The following is a 21,442-nucleotide window of genomic DNA, read 5'->3' as shown; positions in this document are numbered from 1 at the left end:
CATACATATGATTAGTTTAAATAATTAATCTGAATACAATCAGTGGTGCTGAACTCCAATGGAATAATTTACATCCACATTGAAAAATTTGATTTCAGTGACCCATGACTGTTCAAAGAAAAATAATCACCAGACAATTCCCAAAGTCATTATTTATTTGTGAGAGTGATTGATGCATCCGTCCCTTCCAGCTATTTGCCGTTAAATAATATATAAAAATAATAATAAGACAAAAATAAATACAGCTAAGATGTGTACATAGACGAGCACTGATATCACTAGTCTTCATATATCATAGTTTCTTATTTCATCGCTTTTTCCAACCAGTTAGACACCCTCGCACACGCAGAGGACACGTGGATGTTGCAAAGACAGGCCCATGTTGCTGTAGGTTCGGGCATGTACGTTTTGTACGTGGAGTCTGATGGTTACGCTTTCATTAAGATGGCCAGACTGAGGGAACTAGCCTTCTGCCTTTGGTCCTGGCGGTGAGCACTACATTCTGTTTGTGAGATTCTGCTTGGTACAAGCCCAGAGGTGGAGGAATACAGGACATGAGTATAGCTGGGTGGGTGTGCTTAGGCCTCAGGCCCAAAGCCCTCATAGGCCTCCAGTAGATACCTACCGACCGACCACCCGACCGACCAACCAACCAACCGACAGACACAGAGCAACAACCTGAACTTGCCTGGCAACAGTACAAAAATAGAGGTCAATGAACAAACATCGCATTTACACAAGCGAATTTCCCCTCCTTCTAAATTGTTGTTGTTTTTATTAAAGAATTGTGCCATGATAAAGTGCTGTTCCTGACACAGTTACCGTAGCAACAGCGAATGTCTGAGACAATAAAAAAGGTTGGACACCACATTTACTAAACATAGAATTTACCTGCTCAGCATTCAAGTAAACCACGAAGTCAGACAGAACAAATGATTGTAACACTTTGAACAGACGGTCACTTTCAGCCAAAAAAGTATCTGAAAACAACCAAGTACAATTTCATCCCATTGTTCTCAGATTTCGCCAATACTTGAATAAGTCAATTTTGGTGAACCTTAAAACATAAACAAAAGAATAAGGCAAAAATAGGTCCTCTTCCAGAGCCAAAAGCATGTGTTCATTAGTACTCGGATTAAGTGCGCCTCACACCTGCTGGAAAACAAAAAGTATATTTTTCTCTAACATATTCCTTCGAGACAATTTGTTTTTGGTGCAGCCTTTGCACAGTCAGTCAGTACAGTGATTCCTCTGGAATAATATGTACTTATTGAACAGTTTGTACAGTGGCCAGAGGGTGGCGCTATGGCTATAGCAAAGGAAAGAGGATTCAGCAGGGTTTGGGGGCAAGGGGCTGGAAGTGAGTGAGGTGGAAAAGTGGGGTAGATATTGCTAACACACACACACAGGATTAACTGGCCCCGCTCTTTCCCTTCATCCATCACAACTTGCCATGTCATGCACAGACAGTGACACACACGAACCAATACAAACACAACCACACACCGTTGCAACCCTGTCCAAACACACGTTAGTGTGTGCATGTGTGCCTCATACAGCAGGTTTTGTGTTGATGATCAGTGGAAACAGCAAGCAGATCACAGGTGTGTGGGGGGGGTTCTAAGCAGAACAGTTCTGGGAACAGTTCTAAGTGGTTTACTGTGTCCACGGAGCAGGAACCAATAAGAGAGCTAGTTTTACAGGTACACCAAACCCTCTTCTCTGACAGTGGGGGGAGGGGTATTTTCATATGAGAATTCAATGAATGCTGAAAAAGATTGACAAGAAGATAAAAATACAGCAGATGGATCTCTCAGGCCAGAACAGGAGCAGGGAGGAGGGCCAGTGGCCGGCCAGCAATGAGTCCTGAGAGGAGAGCCAGTGTCAGTTCCCTGCCGCCAGGCCATCTCCCGGTTCCAGAACCACAGCCAGGAACCAAACCACAGAGGTCCAGGCGTGGTGGGAGCACGGCAGGGGGGGGAGCTGCAGTGGCCCACAGGGGTCATGTGATGTTAACCTCCATCACATGGTCGTCAGTAACGGGAAGCACCAGCACCTGCCGCCCCTGGCTCCAATTGAACACCTGTCCCGGACTGAAGGGTTCCAGGCGGGGCATGGGCAGACCCCTCTGCTGCTCCCCGCTGCCCACCGAGTGGACACTGCCCCGGCTACGGATGCTGGCTGTGTCGCCCTGGTCGTCCAGGCCTTTGTCCAGCAGGGATATGTTGTCGTTCTCTAAGCAGCTGTCTGTGAGCGGCCAGAGAGAGAGAGGGGAGATGAGTGTGAATGCATGTGACTGAGTGTGTGAGTGAGAGTACAACACGTGCTGTAATAATGCCTATGAGCAAATAATCTAAACTTGTTAAGTAATGGGAGACATGCCTACTGACTTAGCTTAAGTACCGTTCTGGAGCTGCGGGTTACATACCTGTGTCGGGCTGAATGGCTGGGACGGCACTGTGGGGCAGGTACTTGAACACTTTGATGTTGGGGAAGGGCAGGTGCCCGGCGAACAGGGGCATGACCTCCATCTGAACCCTGTGTGTGGCGCTGGAAGCCACGGGCATGGACACCACCCCCCGAGCTCTTGCCACACACCGCCCAGTTACTGCTGTTGTCCACCACTGCAGACAACACACACCAGAGTAGACAGGTAAATAACGGACATGGGCACACACACACACACACACACACACACACACCTTCCCGTGTCCTACCTTCATCATGAGCTTGGTGGTCCTCAGGCCCTCTATTTCTGTAGACTCCTCCTCCTCCCCTTCAGTCTCGCTGGGCTCCGCCTGCCGTGTGATGGACACCTCGAGGCCACAGAGGGCGCCGGTGCGACAGTGCTGGTCGCCGGACGGCGGCAAGATCTCGGCCTTCAAGCTGTAAAGGGTCTGGGGAGGAGGGTTGGCAGAGTCCACAGTTAGCAACATCGGCGTAGTTCGAGCCCAGAACGGCGTTTGTTTGTGATGAGAACAGGGTTGTGTTAATTCGTTTTGCAACGGAAAACAAAAATATGCATTTTTTATTGGACCAAATCCCATCCTGTTTGAATGTGTTTTCTTCCACGTGGTCCCTAATGATGGGACCCAGAGGTGGGTCTTGAGTATACTCACAGAGACCCGGTCCAGCTGGAACTCCGTAGCGATAGGGTTTGAAGGCTGTGCGTGTGTGTCCGAGGCGGAGACGGGCGCGAAGCTGGCGGAGAACACACTGCAGGCACAGCGGCAGGTGTTTGGCCCACCGCATCTCCCACAGGCAGAACACCGACTGCTGACTGCACACCGGCTGAGGCAAAGAGGATCAGAACAGATGAGTGTGTGTGAGTGTGAGAGAGAGAGAGATGAGTGTGTGTGTGTGTGTGTGTGTGTGTACGGTCAGCTACTCACCTGTTGTGTTTTAGCATTGAGTGAAAGTAGCTCCACGGAGGTTGTGGGCTGGCGCTCTGTGAGGACCGGGTCCGCCAGATGGAAGTTTGTGTCGGACACGTTCTGGAGACACACCTGTATGTACTTCCTGTGTGACCAGTCAGGAGTCAGATCAATATTTCGATTCTCAACATCGCCATAGATTCCTTGACTGAGCAGACACTTCACTGAATAGACACTGAGGGCAACGTTTTATTTGCATTTAAAATCCTATAGAGGAGAAGGCATATTACCCAATGCAGGTTCCAAATACTACAATTGGAATTTGCATTGCGTGCATCACTCAGTAAATAATTGCCTCCCTTATAACACACATTTTTAAGAAAAATTTCAAATTAAATCAAGCTGTATATTTCAAGTATTTTTTGCACACATCTGTGACTGTGCGTGACAAAAATGTCCCCCCATACAGTAAAAGCAGATGGAGTGTGTCCCCTACCTTTTCCCAGCAGAGAGTATTGAGTGCTTGGCTTTGAAGGGGACATAGAAGGTTAGGGATATGTGCGTGGAGTAGATGGACCAAGGACAGTCGATGGAAACCTATGAAGAGAGAAAAGAACACACACACGGCTGTAAACATCTGATAGGCATGGTCATGTTCATTAGGGCACACCGTAACAAAATGCTTTCAAACATTGAGGCGGAATATTCATTGGACAAATCCAGGTAGTCCCTCCGTTTCAGTCTGTTGTCTTCCGTTGGGTGCCTAATGAACATGACCCTAATAAATTATATAAAGGTGGTCCTGGGGCTAACTCTATAGGACAAGCGGTCTTCTAACCTTCTGGTCGATGTTGATCATGGCACTGTCTGAATGGCTGTGGCTCTTGGGCCGGTGGCGGACCTCGCCGTTGGTGAGACGCTCGCTGTCGGGCTTGAAGGGCGTGGAGGGGATGTGGCACAGCACCTCCAGCTGGAACTCCAGGGTGTGGTAGGGAGGGGTGGGGGGCAGGGAGATGCTGGTCACCTTCTCCGATGATTGGATGGAAAGACCACTCTCCCCCACGTGCTCTGAGGAGAGAAAATATAAAGGAAAAGAGTTAACACCAGATTTAGGGAAAGGCAGTAAGCATGGAAAGCTAAAGGTGTCTCCCCTTATGGACCCCGGAGGTCACTGATCTCTACGGTAACCATCAGACCTGCCTGGGTTCAAATAGTATTTGTTTTCTTTCCAAAAAAAAGGTAACCAAGTCATTGAGCTACACAAATTTGTTAATTTGTCATTTGGTTGAACAATCCCTTTAACCTCTCTGACTCTTGACCTCTGACCCAGAGTGGATGGAAGGAAGGCTGACCTCCCGTGCTGGACAGGATGGTAGCAGAGCAGCAGCTTGAGTGGAGGATGGGCATGGAGTCTGTGTTGCTAAGCTGCAGCGCGTCACCCTTCTTCACACTGTAGTGGCCCGTTGCTATGGTGAACTTCACCTTCTGGGGAATGCCTGCCAACAGGTTGTCTGGGGGCAAACACAGATACACACAGTTATACACACAAAAAACAAGGATCACCCGGTCCAACCATACGTCAATAAGCAGCGATTAGCATCCATTGTCTGTGGCTAAAGAGGGGGACAGAGGGCCAGACAGACGGACCTGAGAGGGGCTCGATGGTGAGCTGAGGCTCCTGGGAGTAGACCTCGTACTGCACCACAGGGTAGATGTGAGACTGGACAAACTGGACTCTCCCCACGCTCCCGCACAGCTGACGCAATGTGTACGAGCCCGGCTCTCCGGTCTAGAGAGAGAGGGAAGAGAAAAGGAGTGATAAAGTGACACTTGACATCCAATCGACAGCATTCCCCATTCTGTTTTACTGGAGAGGAGGCAAGGAGAGAACAGATTTCTTTAGACAAATTGAAAATGAGCCATGGGGTGGACTTGAACTCGAAACATGACTGTTGATGAGGTTGTAGGAGAGGCAGAAAAAAGCGGCAGTCGTGCCGGGGCCGTGAAGAGAATGCTGTTGTCGCCGGGCTGCAGCGTTATGTCGCCGCGCCCCTCAGCATTTGGGCCCCGTCGTCCACGGCGACCGCTGCCGGGAGGGCCCCGGCGGTGGGCGTGTCCAGGGAGGCTGAGCTGTCGTGGCGCCGCAGCAGCAGATGCATATTCTTACACACCACCCCCGTGGAGTTGAGCGAGCTGTCCGACGGGCTGCGGTCCTGCATTTCACAAAGCTCCAGGGCGGGGGGGAGCGTGGCGCCCATACCAGCCCCAGCAAGCAGGCTTCCCTGGGGGAACAGGATCACCCCGTCCCCCTGGCCTTGTGGTCCTTGGCCCGTCCTCCTCTGGGCACTGCCCGCCCGGCCTCTCGCCCCGCCCTGCTCCAGGCTGAAGTGGAGAGTGGCAGCCAGCTGCTCCACCTGCACGGCCACAGGCATCTGGCAGCGTAAGCACAGCTCCAGCTGCAGGGCTGCACCCACGTGCACCACGGCGCCAGGCGGGCTGAACTGCATCTGGCGCAGCTGAGCGAATGCCACCATGCTCAGAGCCACAGTTTGGTCTGGGGAGACGAGAGGAGGAAGAAGGGGGATGAGAGAGGGAGGAGACAGAGGGCCTGGCATTACATTACATGGCAACATTGTGAAGTCAGAGTTATGTTGGACTAGCCTGGGTGCCAGTCTTTCTGTTCTCTTGCAAACTCCTTATGGAATTGTCAGGCTTGACAATGGAGTAGGCAAAAGCACAAACAGATCTGGGGACCAGGCTAATGTTGGTCAGTCTTGGGAGAAAAACTAGCCACTATTTACATGTTTGACCAGATTAGTTGGCAAGTCTCTCAGAAGTTGAGACAACCAGACAAGGATCCTTGGATTTTTTTAAATTGTGCAATAAGAAGCTTTCAACTTTTCTACCTGCATCAATGAGAACGAACAACTGTTCCAGCCATGTCTTGAGTGTACGTGGTGTGTTTGCGTCCTCACCTGAGGGTGCTGGGGGCTGGCTGGCGAAGGTAAGGATCTCCTGGCAGAAGTGCTTCCTCTCCTCCTCTGTCAGGTTGGCGTCGCCTGCCAGCAGGGCACTGGTCTGCAGGTAGCTGGCACAGTGAGTCAAGGAAACCTGAACTAGAAAATAGTCAAGCTACAGACACCTGGCTATTCCAATGCAATGGGAGAGTGAAGAAGAGAGATCCTTCAGAAAGGATTCCCTACCTAGCATGCAGATCGGATGGGGGTGAAACAGTAGCCTACCTTCCTTTGAGGTCATTATTCACTTAGCTACCCATGATGGAAATATTTAGTCCACCCACTAATTTAATGGACGACCTCTCAAACAAATGATAGCACAGAAGGCTGGGTTGTGTTCAGTAGACACAAAATGCGGGAGAAAAAAGAACATTTCGAAACGGTATGAACCAGGGAGTTACCATATGTCCAATAGGAGTCCCAAGTTTTGGTTTTCCATTGAAAAACATTGTTACGGTTGGCCCTATTGAACATGACCCTGGCTCATATAGAATGTACACCAATGAAGACATTGGCCATGTTCGAGAGCATCAAAACCGTGATGTATCATGGGTAAATTGTGGCTGACTGACCTACAAATAACATTGAGTATTATTTATGATGCAAGGTGATTTGTAGTCAGTCTCGACTCCGCCTTTTAAAAATCAGTTGCAATGTCGAACGCGCCCATTGAGACTGATTGACACTTGGTCGTATACACTAGGCACCAAATGGAAGAAAGCAGACTGAAACAGGGAGGGATACTTTTTTTGTTTCCCGTTGCAAAACATTTAGCTACGGTGTGCTATAATGAATATGACCCCGTTGTGAGGTGGTCAGTGTGTAGACTCTTTGTGCGTTCAAGACAACTGGGAACTCTGAAAAATACGAGGTCAAATCATGAGGTCAGTGATCTTCGTCAGAAAGTCGGAGGTCAGTGATTTTCAGGTCAGAAAGTCGGAGCTCAACTCGGGCCCGAGTTCCCGAGTTGGAATTCCGAGTTGGATGCCCATTCAAAACGATTTTTCCCAGTCCGAGCTCGTTTTGTCGGAAGTCGGAGATATCCGAGTTCCCAAATGGTTTTGAACGCAGCATTTGTGGAGGATACTCCTCAGTCTGCTGCAGGAGCTTCTGACACTCAGCCATCTGCTTCCTGGTATGAGTCACCTGCAGGCTCCACCCCTCTGCACGTATGACCTCAGAGAGTCCTCCAGGAAGCCCTCTGCTCTCTCCGGGTCACCTTTCTTCCTACGCACACAAACCACACACAGTCAACACAGTTTTTGTTCATTTAGCACCAATCAATTAGAGCAACCTAAACTCTTTCATTCATTAGTCATTCGAAATTTAGCTGACTGGGGCTAGTCATTTTTCCAGCAACCTTCATCTTTATAACACTTACAATACATTTGTACTAATCTAATCTAAATGATTCCCTCACTGGATACACCATCCAGATATGGAGAGTGAGAGGCAGAGGGCAGAGAGAACAAAAAGGATAGAAAGAGAGAATGAAAGGCTTACATGTAAAACTCAGCGAGACTCTTCCCAACGAGCCGGGCTGAACGCTTCCTGCCTATGGCTCTGTACATCTCCATAGCAGCATGAGACAGCTCCTGAAAAGAGAGAGGGAGGGAGAAAGGGTAAAGAGAGCAGGAGGGAGAGAGAGAGAGAGAGAGAGAGGGGGATGGGGAGAGGATCGTCCGAGGACAAAGACAGCATTCACTAAATAAGAATGTTTTAGCTCTGTGATGGCTTTCTGCCCCAGTGCCCTACAGAGAGTGGGCCTGGAGGGCAATGGGGCCCAATGAACTAGATACCAAGACTATAAACAGAGGCACTCTGTCTAGGGAGTGTCACACGCACACACACAAAATTACAAAGCATAATCAAGGCTCTTATCAAGGACTAGTGTAACTGGCTACACCATTATCCACTAAATCGACATGGCACTTACCAGATAGTGTTTTTCAAATGCCTCCACAGACGATAAGGCCTCATTGAGTTTTTTGTAAGGGCTCTGCAGGCTGTTGACTGTAAGAGAGAACACAGGAGAGACACTTAGACTTTCTGTAAAGACCATTTCAGCTTTTTCCTTAGAGCAAACTTCCCAGACCTCACAATGATGTGTTTGTGTTGACAGTAAAAGTACAGCCTCAAACAGAGAGTCATCTGCACGACAGAGGGCTACGCGATTATCAAATAACACCATCCAACATTATCCAGTCTAATGCAATGCTCCGGTCCTACTACTTTATAACTAAGGGCCTATCGGGAGCGAACTGGTTCGATCCATGTCTCCAGCACGCCTGCCTAGTGCATTAGTGTTAGTGTGTGTGTGTGTGTGTGTGTGTGTGTGTGTGTGTGTGTAATACCGGTCTCTGGTCTCTCTTCCCCCAGGCCAGCCAGAAGGTCCACAGTGCGGTTTAGGTCCTCTGAGGTGGGGCCTTTCTTTGCCACCAGGCCACACAGGTAGCCCAGAGACTTGAGCTGGGAACAACAACAACACATGCATCACAACATAAATAGGGCCACAGTGACAAACTGGAACTGGAGTCTTATATGATGATCACCAGAAAGTGTGTTATCAGAGTTTCTTGACCAGGTAAAACTCCTTGAGCCAGTTTCGCGGACACAGATTAAGCCTAGTCTTGGACAAGAAGCACTTTCAACAATGATTCTCCAATGTGGTGCTCTGTAGCTCAATTGGTAGAGCATGGCGCTTGTAACGCCAGGGTAGTGGGTTCGATCCCCGGGACCACCCATACGTAAAAATGTATGCGCACATGACTGTAAGTCGCTTTGGATAAAAGCGTCTGCTAAATGTCATATTATTATTATTTATTGAGCATGCTTTTTGATAAAACAGGCCACTTGTGACTTCAGATAGTAGTAGGTCCCCAGGGCAGGGGCTAACACAGTGCACCAGCAGTGATGTGTGTTAGGCAGATGTGCAGTAGGTACAGTGCATTCGGAAAGTATTCAGACCTTGACTTTTTCCACATTTTGTTACGTTACAGCCTTATTCTAAAATTGATTAAATATTTTTTCCCCCTCATCAATCTACATACAATACCCCATAATGACAAAGCTAAAACAGGTTTTTAGAAATTTTAGAACATATAATTCATATATATATATATATATATATATATATATATATATATATATATATATATATATATATATATTTTATTATTTTTTTTATTTTTATCCCTAATTTACATAAGCATTCAGACCCTTTGCTATGAAACTCGAAATTGAGCTCAGGTGCATCCTGTTTCCATTGATCAACCTAGGAAATGTTTCTACAACTTGATTGGAGTCCACCTGTGGTAAATTCAATTGATTGGACATAATTTGGAAAGGCACACACCTATCTATATAAGGTCCCACAGTTGACAGTGCATGTCAGATCAAAAACCCAGCCATGAGGTCGAAGGAATTGTCCGTAGAGCTCCGAGACAGGATTGTGTCGAGGCACAGATCTGGGAAAGGGTACCAAAAATGTTTTGCAGCATTGAAGGTCCCCAAGAACACAGTGACCGCCATCATTCTTAAATGGAAGAAGTTTGGAACCACCAAGACTCTTCCTAGAGCTGGCCGCCCGGCCAAACTGAGCAATCGGAGGAGAAGGGCCTTGGTCAGGGAGGTGACCAAGAACCCAATGGTCACTCTGACAGAGCTCCTGAGTTCTTCTGTGGAGATGGGAGAACCTTCCAGAAGGACAACTATCTCTGCAGCACTCCACCAATCAGGCCTTTATGGTAGAATGGCCAGACGGAAGCCACTCCTCAGTAAAAAGGCACATGAAAGCCCGCTTGGAGTTTGGCAAAAGGCACCTAAAGACTCTCAGATCATGAGAAACCAGATTCTTTGGACTGATGAAACCAAGATTGAACTCTTTGGCCTGAATGCCATGCGTCATGTCTGGAGGAAACCTGGCACCATCCCTACGATGAAGCATGGGGGTGGCAGCATCATGCTGTGGGGATGTTTTTCAGCAGCAGGGACTGGGAGACTAGTCAGGATCGAGGGAAAGATGAATGGAGCAAAGTACAGAGAGATACTCGATGAAAACTCAGGACCTCAGACTGGGGCGAAGGTTCACCTTCCAACAAGACAACGACCCTAAGCACACAGCCAGGAGTGGCTTCGGGACAAGTCTCTGAATGTCCTTGAGTGGTACAGCCAGAGCCAGGACTTAAACCCGATCGAACATCTCTGGAGAGACCTGAAAATAGCTGTGCAGCGAAGCTCCCCATCCAACCTGAGAGAGCTTGAGAGGATCTGCAGAGAAGAATGTGAGAAACAAATACAGGTGTGCCAAGCTTGTAGCGTCATACCCAAGAAGACTCGATGCTGTTATCTCTGCCAAAGGTATTCAACAAAGTACTGAGTAAAGGGTCTGAATACTTATGTAAATGTGATATTTCCACAAAAAAAAATTATACATTTGCTAAAATGTTTAAAAACCTGTTTTTGCTTTGTCATTATGGGGTATTGTGTGTAGATTGACAATTTAATCAATTTTAGAATAAGGCTGTAACGTAACAAAATGTGGAAAAAGTCAAGGGGTCTGAATACTTTCCGAATGCACTGTATGTAGGTAGGTAGGGTACCTTCTCGGTGGCGTAGGTCCACAGGCCGACAGTGTGGGAGCAGTTGGCCTCCAGCTGGGCACGGTCGCAGCAGCCCTCGATCCTGTGCAGCACTTCCAGACAGCTGAGAAACACCCAGCAGTCCAACGCCCCCTGGACCACAGACACCTACACACAGAATGAGGATCTCTAGATTTACATTTTATATACTTTTTTGAATCCACAAATCAACTGTCACACCATGGACACCAGAAGCACCTTATCCACCCCGCCACACACACAGACACACACAGCTCATGCACAAACCAAAGCCAATATATCCCAGCAAATTTGACGTTTCCAACCAATAGAGGAAGCCAAACTCTTTTGGCGGGAGCCAACAGAGTTATACAATGGTAGCAGAAACACTGGAGTGTGTGTGGCCAGATTCAAAGTGTTTGAGGGGATCAGTTTGAGCAAGATGAGGTGCACTGCAGAATAGTTCATCTTCATCACATGCAACTCCCCTCCATGTCTCCGACCACTACTTTGTATCCTTTTCTCTCTCGCTCTCCTCCAACACTACTCACTCTGCCCCTACTCAGATGGTAATGCGCCGTCGCAACCTTCACTGTCTCTCTACCGCTACTCTCTCCTCTTCCATCCTATCATCTCTTCCCTCTGCTCAATCCTTCTCCCTCCAATCTCCTGATTCTGCCTCCTCAACCCTCCTCTCCTCCCTTTCTGCATCCTTTGACTCTCTATGTCCCCTATCCTCCCGGCCGGCTCGGTCCTCCCCTCCTGCTCCGTGGCTTGATGACTCATTGCGAGCTCACAGAACAGGGCTCCGGGCAGCCGAGCGGAAATGGAGGAAAACTAGACCTTGCATCTTTTCACTCCCTCCTCTCTACATTTTCTTCATCTGTTTCTGCTGCTAAAGCCACTTTCTACCACTCTAAATTCCAAGCATCTGCCTCTAACCATAGGAAGCTCTTTGCAACCTTCTCCTCCCAGCTGAATCCTCCTCCCCCTCCTTCTCCCTCTCTGTGGATGACTTCGTCAACCATTTTGAAAAGAAGGTTGACGACATCCGATCCTCGTTTGTTAAGTCAAATGACACTGCTGGTCCTGCTCACACTGCCCTACCCTATGCTTTGACTTCTTTCTCCCCTCTCTCTCCAGATAAAATCTTGCGACTTGTGACGGCCGGCCGCCCAACAACCTGCCCGCTTGACCCTATCCCCTCCTCTCTTCTCCAGACCATCTCCGGTGACCTTCTCCCTTACCTCACCTCGCTCATCAACTCATCCTTGACCGCTGGCTATGTCCCTTCCGTCTTCAAGAGAGCGAGAGTTGCACCCCCTTCTCAAAAAAACCTACACTCGATCCCTCCGATGTCAACAACTACAGACCAGTATCCCTTCTTTCTTTTCTCTCCAAAACTATTGAGCGTGCCGTCTTTAGCCAACTCTCTTGCTATCTCTCTCAGAATGACCTTCTTGATCCAAACCAGTCAGGTTTCAAGACTGGTCATTCAACTGAGACTGCTCTTCTCTGTGTCACGGAGGCTCTCCGCACTGCTAAAGCTAACTCTCTCTCCTCTGCTTTTGTCCTTCTAGACCTGTCTGCTGCCTTTGATACTGTGAACCATCAGATCCTCCTCTCCACCCTCTCCGAGCTGGGCATCTCCGGCGCGGCTCACTCTTGGATTGCGTCCTACCTGACCGGTCGCTCCTACCAAGTGGCGTGGCGAGAATCTGTCTCTGCACCACGTGCTCTCACCACTGGTGTCCCCCAGGGCTCAGTTCTAGGCCCTCTCCTATTCTCTCTATACACCAAGTCACTTGGCTCTGTCATATCCTCACATGGCCTCTCCTATCATTGCTACGCAGACGACACACAACTAATCCTCTCCTTTCCCCCCTTCTGATAACCAGGTGGCGAATCGCATCTCTGCATGTCTGGCAGACATATCAGTGTGGATGACAGATCACCACCTCAAGCTGAACCTCGGCAAGACGGAGCTGCTCTTCCTCCCGGGGAAGGACTGCCCGTTCTATGATCTAGCCATCACGGTTGACAACTCCGTTGTGTCCTCCTCCCAGAGTGCGAAGAGCCTTGGCGTGACCCTGGACAACACCCTGTCGTTCTCCGCTAACATCAAGGCAGTGACCCAATCCTGTAGGTTCATGCTCTACAACATTCGGAGAGTACGACCCTGCCTTACACAGGAAGCGGCACAGGTCCTAATCCAGGCACTTGTCATCTCCCGTCTGGATTACTGCAACTCGCTGTTGGCTGGGCTCCCTGCCTGTGCCATTAAACCCCTACAACTCATCCAGAATGCCGCAGCCCGTCTGGTGTTCAACCTTCCCAAGTTCTCTCACGTCACCCCGCTCCTCTGCACACTCCACTGGCTTCCAGTTGAAGCTTGCATCTGCTACAAGACCATGGTGCTTGCCTACGGAGCTGTGAGGGGAACGGCACCTCCGTACCTTCAGGCTCTGATCAGTCCCTACACCCAGACGAGGGACATTGCGTTCATCCACCTCTGGCCTGCTGGCCCCACTACCTCTGCGGAAGCACAGTTTCCGCTCAGCCCAGTCAAAACTGTTCGCTGCTCTGGCACCCCAATGGTGGAACAAGCTCCCTCACGACGCCAGGACAGCGGAGTCACTCACCACCTTCCGGAGACACTTGAAACCCCACCTCTTTAAGGAATACCTGGGATAGGATAAAGTAATCCTTCTACCCTGCCTTACCCCCACCCCCAAAAATAAAATAATAATAATAAAAATAAAACATATTGTAAAGTGGTTATCCCACTGGCTATAAGGTGAATGCACCAATTTGTAAGTCGCTCTGGATAAGAGCGTCTGCTAAATGACGTAAATGTAATGTAAAATAATGAGTAGTAATTTAGGATCGAAGGTGATTCGTATGTCAGCGGTTCGGCCCAGTCTGACTGCAATACAGTACTCAAAAACACACTATACCTCGAGCAGGCGCAGCTCCTGCACACACTGGTGTGCAGCAGCTCCAGGGCTCGCTGGGTGACCTCCCAAGGCCTCTGGAGGAAGATGAGCAGGGTGCACTGGCGGGAGAACAGGTAGCTGCGCAGGTCCAGCAGGCTGGCCTCGCCGCACTGGATCAGCTCGCGCTTCTCCATGTCGATGGGCCTTCGCAGGAGCAGCCCGTTCCAGCGCTTCACCGGGGCACAGAACGAGCCCAGCCAGTTGGCCCCGTCTGAAAGACACAGACGTAGACACAACAAAAACAGACCCAACAGATAGACGCAACAGACATTGACACAACAGACGAGACATACAAAGACACAACATAGAAAAAATACAACAGACATGGACACAAGAATAAGATATTGCCCTCAGTAGTACAGTACACATACACACAAATAGGCCTGTAGTAAAAGGTAGGCAGGTCTCTACGCTGACCTTTTTTACAAGGAGCACGTGTGCACCTAAGTTGAAAAATGTAGGCGCACACAAAGACATTTTGGAGCACAATGAAACATTTTTGGGGTAATAAAGCTGGAATCCTTAATTTTTTACATTTACAATTCCAGGTCACACAGCAAAATATTTAGGCGCATATGCAAGTAAAATGGTCACACTGCCATGGTAACAGTAGTAAACAATGCCGCTGTACCTCCAGCCCCAAAGTTGAGGACATACTGAGTGAAGAGAGCATCCAGCTCGTCATACTGGACCAGGGCATCCTCAAATTGCTGCAGCATCTCAAACACAAAGGCCAACTCCTCCTGCATAACACACACACCCATTGGTTAAATAGGTTACAACTGCATCCCCTGTAGTAGAGCATGGATGATTGACAGGTGGTGGGAGTGACCCACCTGCACCATGAAGTAGTCGCAGAAGCTCCAGCCGGGCTCAGTGCGTTTCTCGCGGAGTGTGCGCATGTCATCCTCGAAGCGGCCCAGGTTCTTGGTGAAGGACAAGAGCAGCAGGGTGCGCAGCTTGGTCAGGAAGGAGCTCCACGACTCCTGGGAGCGAGACGACTCCTTCAGAGGGTCCGACAGAACCACACACCTGAACCATGGGGAGAAAGAGAGAGTAAGGGGGAGGTGGTGTTAGAGAGAAAAAGGTTCTGAGGTGAAATTGTAGAGCGACACTCCTGCAGGCTTTTGCTCCAACCCTCATCTAGCACATCTGATTCTACTAAATTAGTTGCCCAGGTCCTTGATAAGATGAATCCGGTGTGTTACACAACAGGACTGGATCAAAAGACTGCATGCCCAGTAGATCTCCAGGAGGATGGTCCCTTGGTAGAAAAAAATAGCTCAAATTCTGTTATAACAAGAGATAAGAGAGGTGATGTTGCTGACCTGTCGCTCTGCTTGTTGCAGAAGTCGTTGCGGATCTTGTCCACGATGGAGGTGCGCGGCAGGATGTTGGTTTTGTTCTTCTTCTTGGCTTCGCTCTCCACCACCACGATGAGCCAGTCCACCGAGCCGTGCAGCCGCAGGGTATCTGCCACCCAGCATGTCATCCTTCACCGACACCTTGTACATCTCTGTGTCCTGAGACACACACACACACACACTGAGTATACAAAACATTAAAAACACCTGCTCTTTCCATGACAGACTTACCAGGTGAAAGCTATGATCCCTTATTGATGTCACTTGTTAAATCCACTTCAATCAGTGTAGATAGGGGAGGAGGCAGTTTAAAGAACGATTTTTAAGCCTTGAGACATGGATTGTGTGCCATTCAGAGGGTGAATGGGCAAGACAAATGATTTAAGTGCCTTTGAACGGGGTATGCTAATAGGTGCCAGGCACACAGGTTTGTGTCAAGAACTGCAACGCTGCTGGGTTTCACGCTCAACAATTTCCTGTGTGTATCAAGAATGGTCCACCACCCAAAGGACATCCAGCCAACTTGACACAACTGTGGGAAGCATTGGAGTCAACATGGGCCAGCATCCCTGTGGAATGCTTTCGACACCTTGTAGAGTCCATGCTAAGGATGCACATTACGGTCAATTTTGCTGCTGACTAACTGACCCTCATTAACCGGTCAACAAACGGTTAAATTTTTTCCAAACACTAAAATGACGTGACAAACAGAAAACACTATCGGAAATCTGTATGTATTGACGAGATGCTTATGTTTCCGCCCTAACAATGGGAGTCATCCCAAGGCGGGAAGGCAGGCAACAAGTTTAGGCCCAAAATAAACCCATAGAAACGCATTGGACTTATTTTGGACAGATTTTGACGAGTCCATGCATACAAGGACTGGACATTTTTTTATGAAGAGCTTAATGGAAACATGCAACAATACCAAGCCTACGTCTTACAGTCAAAAGGCTATAGCCTATTATTGAACCTGCAACTCCTGTAATGAAGCAGCTAATAACACGTCATTTTCAAATATTTGCCAAAATGCAATTAGCTGAAAACAGTTCTAAACAGCGCACCTAATGTTCCATATGTGTCAGAAACTTAGAAAGAGGGGGATTCTAATAGCAACTACTATGATGGATTGCTATATGACTAAGATTGTGCCTTTGGCTTATGGACAACGAAATAAAGTTGATATGAAAACCAATAGAACATGAGAGAAATGCTGGTTAATGACATGAGGAATTATTTATAAAATAATTGCCTGCAGTTTCTATGGATGGAAACGTGCAGGCAAAGGGTAAGACATACCTCATTATTTGAAGTAAAACGTTCAGGTTTCAAATAATTATACTGCCTCAAGTTCACACTGCAAAGTGGTGGGTGACACGCTGATAGTCAATGGTAGGCAGGCTATAGCCTATGCATCCGAATGGCGAATGAGAGGCGCGCTTTACGTGTTGAGATTTAGAAATAAAAATAGCATTAACACCCATATGAGACGAACACACACACACACACCCATTAGGGCTATTGGAGTTTTTTTCTTGTGAATCATAATACAGTGTTGAATGTTATGATACCAACAACAACGCCCGGTCTGTCCAATATGTTCCTACCACATCAAATAGTGACTGTCTGACTACTCACACAACAGTCTGTCCAGTATATGTGTAGGAAGGGGAAGGTGAGCAGGGCTCTGTTTCCATCCTTGGGAAGCAGCTCCTCTTTGAACTGAACAAAGTTGGCCTCGAGGTGAATCATCTTTGGTGCGCGTCCGTAGGACCTTCAGACGAGGAGACATTGGCATTGAAAACAAAGGAACTTAAAACACAGTCAGCCACACACACTCAAACACGTACACTCACACATACACAAACGTTGCACAAACCACACAGTTGCGCATGGGTGCACACACACATCTGATAGCAAAGTGCAAACATCCCAATAGCTCACCTCCTCCACTCCATGGGCTCCCTGGGTAACTGCTGTGCCAGAGAGGTGTAGAGGGAAGTGAACAGGCTCTGGTCGCCAGCACCTATGTGTCGGGGTTGAGAGACCGAGTAGTGAAGAAGAGAGAGATAAGGGAGAGAGCAGATAGGCAAAATAGTTCAACCACTCTGCACCTCCAACCAGCATCTTATTCAATCTTCAGGGATCAATGAGATCTGTGACTCATTTGTTTCGTTCCATTTTATTAGCTAGTTAGCTATATCTCACTGCACACCTTAGGCTACATCACCCATAGCAACAGTCAGGGTTTGCAACAGAGGCAACATAACAGCACTATTTTGTATTTTTGTTTTGAGATCATAGCGAACTACACTAGTTTGCTAGAGATGTTCTTGAAAGAGTGTCCTGTCAGGGTCTTGTCTAGCACTTGTCATTGATACATTGACAGTCCTTGAACAGTCAGCGCATAGTGTACTACTTGTAGCTCCTCTCATCCAGGCCTCGTTTGATTAGTAGCTTGTTAACTAGCTAGCTAAAACAGCACGAGCCGACTATGTAAAAGAAGACAGCGAGGGGATGCCGAAATGCTGCATGAGGAATAGGCTATTTTGTTGGCTAGTTAGCTACGAAGTGTAGCCTAGCAAGCTATGTTCTTGTAAAAATCGCCAATGTAGGACTTCCGCACTTCTGCAACAATCTTTAAAAACTGAATACAGCAGCTAGCTACCATGCCGGTTAGACAAAATAGATTAACTGCAGCGGCCACTGTATTGGTTGAGATGTCACTCAGATTCACACAACACAGCAACCACTGAGGTATAGCTAGCTACAGTAGCTAGCTAACATTGATAGCTAACGTTAACGAGACAATTCAAAGGTTAACTAACATGTCACAATCGGCTTGTTTTCCATAGTGTAGATTATTGGCTTTTCTTCATGGGCCTCCATGGATTCCGAGAGTCAACATTAGTCCGCCATTTCAAAGTGAACAATATCACTAGTGTTGTTATCAGAGCTGTACATTTCTGCTTGGATCGAATTAGGGCCTTTTTCCTATTCATTTCCTGTATGTCCCTGACACGATGACGATATCCGGCATGGAGTCAACGAGAATAATGCCACGTTCAAAACAACTGGGAACTCGCATTTCGGAAATCTCCGACTACAGTGCATTCAAGACAACTGTGAACTTGTGAAAAAAACTAACTCCGACAGGCAAAATCGTTTTGAACGGTCATCCAACTCGGAATTCCAAGTTGGAAACTCGGGCATCCTTCTAGAATTCCGACTTTCCGACCTGATGATCACTGACTTCATGATTTGACCTAATTTTTTCACGAGTTCCCAGTTGTCGTAAAAGCACCATAACAATTGTGTATGAATGTGTGCCTGTGTGTATGTGTTATGTTTGCCTGTGTGTGTGTGTGTGTGTGTGTGTGTGTGTGTGTGTGTGTGTGTGGTTGGAGTGTCAGTGTAAGTATGTGTGAGTGTGTAAATCCAGTATGTGTGCATAGTCAAAACGAGTTAGTGCAAAAAGGGTCAATGCAGATAGTCCGGGTAGCTATTTAGTTAACTATACTGAACAAAAATATAAACGCAACATGCAACAATTTCTAAGATTTTACTGAGTTACAGTTCATATAAGGAATCAGTCAATTGAAATAAATTCATTATGCCTTAATCTATGGATTTCACATTACTGGGAATACAGATATGCATCTGTTGGTCACAAATACCTGAAAAAAAATGGGCCTCACAATGGGCCTCAGGATCTCGTCACGGCATTCCAATTGCCATCCATAAAATGCAGTTGTGTTCATTGTCTGTAGCTATGGGCAGGCATAAGCTAAAGACAACGAACACAACTGCATACCATAACCACACCGCCACCATGGGGCACTCTGTTCACAACGTTGACATTAGCAAACCCCTCATCCACACAACGCCATACACGTAGTCTCGCGGTTGTGAGGCCAGTTGAACGTACTGCCAAATTCTCTAAAACGACGTTGGAGGTGGCCTATGGTAGAGAAATTAACATTTAATTCTCTGGCAACAGCTCTGGTGGAAATTCCTGCAGTCAGCATGCCAATTGCATGCTCCCTCAAAACTTGAGACATCTGTGGCATTGTGTTGTGTGACAAAACTGCACATTTTAGAGTGGCCTTTTATTTTCCCCAGCGCAAGGTGCACCTGTGTAATGATCATGCTGTTTAATCAGCTTCTTGACATTCCACACCTGTCAGGTGGATGGATTATCTTGGCAAAGAATAAATGCTCACTAACAGGGACGTAAACACATTTGTGCGTTTGGAAAATTTCTGGGATCTTATATTTCAGCTCATGAAACATGGGACCAACACTTTACATGTTGCGTTTATATTTTTGTTCAGTGTATTTAGCAATCTTATTACTTGGGGGTAGAAGCTGTCCAATATTTACACGTGTTTTGGGGAAGGTGAGATTGGGGGCAAGTGTTTAAATTGTGCAGTATTTAGCAAAAATAATAAGAGTCTGGTAGCAGCAGTTGTGATGTGTGTGTGTAGCATGAATGTAGATGTGTGTGTGTGTTTGTGTGTGTGGATGAGTGTATATCTGTGTGTGGGTGTGTGTCAGTGAGTGTGTGCATGTGTGCTAAGGTGCGGAGAGTCAGTGCAGGTGGTCAGTCCAGTTCAAGTGTTAAGCAATCTGATGGCTTGTAGATAGAAATGGTCTCTAAGCCTTTTGTTATCAGACCTCATGTTCCGATACCATCTGCCCCGATGGTAAGGGAGTGAACATCTCGTAGCTGGGGTGTGTGGGTTCCTTGATGATACTGCTGGCCTTTCTCAATATACAGTCCTTGATGACTGGGAGCACAGCCTCAGTGATGTACTGGGCCGTCTTCACCACACACTGGAGGGCATGCTGAATTTCTTCAGCCACCATAGAAAGTAGAGACACTGTTGCGCCATCTTGACAAAAGTGGTAGTGTTGATGGTCCATGTCAAGTCCTCTGTGATGTGGACACAGATGAACTTAAAACTGCATCTTTCTACTGCAGTCCCAATGATGTGGATCAGAGCATGTTCCCTCTGCTTCCTGAAGTCAACAATCAACTCCTTTGTTTTGCTGATGTTGAGGGAGAGGTTGTTGTCCTGGCACCACAATGCCAGTTCACTTACTTCCCCTCCCTATAGGCTGACTCATCATTGTTGGTTATCAGGGCTACAACCGTGGTGTCGTCAGGAAACTTGACAATGGAGTTGGTGTCGTGCAAAGCCATGCAGTCGTGGGTGAACATGGAGTACAGCAGAGGCCTGAGGACACACCCCTGGGGGGCACCTGTGTTAAGAGTCAGTGTGGAGGAGGTGTTGTTGCCAATCCTCACAGCCTGTGGTCTACCCGTCAGGAATTCCAGGATCCAGTTGCAGAGGGTGGTGTCCAGACCCAGGGGTCTGAGCTTGGTGTTGAGCTTGGAGGGAACAATAGTGTTCAATGCTAAACTGTAGTTAATGAACAGCATTCTCACATGTGTTCCCTTGTCCAGATGTGTTAGGGCCTTGTGAATAGTGATGGAAATGGCATCTTCTGTGGATCTGTTGGAGCGGAAGGCAAATTGGTGTGGGTCCAGTGTGCCTGGTATGCTGGGCCTTGATGTGGGCCATGACCAGTATCTCGAAGCACTTCATGATGACCACGGTGAGTATGACGGGGCGATAGTCATTTGGGCATGTCACCTTGTTTTTGTTGGGCATTGGGATGATTGTGGTCTCCTTGAAGCAGGTGGGGACTACGGCTTGGCACAGGGACAGGTTGAAGATGTCAGAGAAGACACCAGCCAGCTGGTCAGCACACACTCTGAGGACGCAGCCAGGGATGCCATCTGGGCTTGGGCTGGCGGCTTTGTGAGTGTTCACTCTTTTGAGAGTTTTTCCTCACGTCAGTCTCAGAGCGTGAAAGTACCTGGTCATCCGGAGTAGCAAGAGTCTTCCTGGATGGCTCGGTATTGTTTGCCTCGAAGCGAGCAAAGAATGTGTTAAACTCCGTCTGGGAGGGAGGCTTCAGTGGGAACCACACAGCTGGATTTGCCTTTGTAGTCTGTGACAGTCTGTAGTCTTTGCCACGTGTCTCGAGTCTGAGTTGTCAAACATCAATTCAAGTTTGAGTTTG

General features: G+C 47.8%; 1 protein-coding gene across 1 annotated transcript; it reads right to left on the bottom strand.

Annotated features, from left to right (window-relative positions):
- Positions 1 to 742: 742 nt before the first annotated feature.
- Positions 743 to 18,351, bottom strand: LOC121562508 (trafficking protein particle complex subunit 10). Its single transcript, XM_045217592.1, is given in 29 exon segments — positions 743 to 2,247; positions 2,429 to 2,579; positions 2,581 to 2,624; positions 2,699 to 2,897; positions 3,120 to 3,164; positions 3,214 to 3,291; positions 3,393 to 3,519; positions 3,871 to 3,971; positions 4,213 to 4,442; positions 4,727 to 4,885; positions 5,022 to 5,163; positions 5,370 to 5,417; positions 5,420 to 5,928; positions 6,350 to 6,462; positions 7,479 to 7,560; positions 7,563 to 7,618; positions 7,895 to 7,986; positions 8,328 to 8,404; positions 8,746 to 8,860; positions 10,993 to 11,139; positions 13,947 to 13,979; positions 13,982 to 14,196; positions 14,617 to 14,728; positions 14,822 to 15,017; positions 15,314 to 15,469; positions 15,471 to 15,508; positions 16,988 to 17,123; positions 17,294 to 17,375; positions 18,178 to 18,351. Coding segments are annotated over 29 exon segments (3,789 nt in total). The 5' UTR covers positions 18,239 to 18,351; the 3' UTR covers positions 743 to 2,002.
- Between the last annotated feature and the right edge of the window lie 3,091 nt (positions 18,352 to 21,442).

This window comes from Coregonus clupeaformis, unplaced genomic scaffold (genome assembly GCF_020615455.1).
Source record: "Coregonus clupeaformis isolate EN_2021a unplaced genomic scaffold, ASM2061545v1 scaf1136, whole genome shotgun sequence".
NCBI lineage: Eukaryota > Metazoa > Chordata > Actinopteri > Salmoniformes > Salmonidae > Coregonus > Coregonus clupeaformis.
The sequence above is the reverse complement of the archived record's forward strand: the minus strand, read 5'-3'. Positions and strand labels throughout refer to the sequence as shown.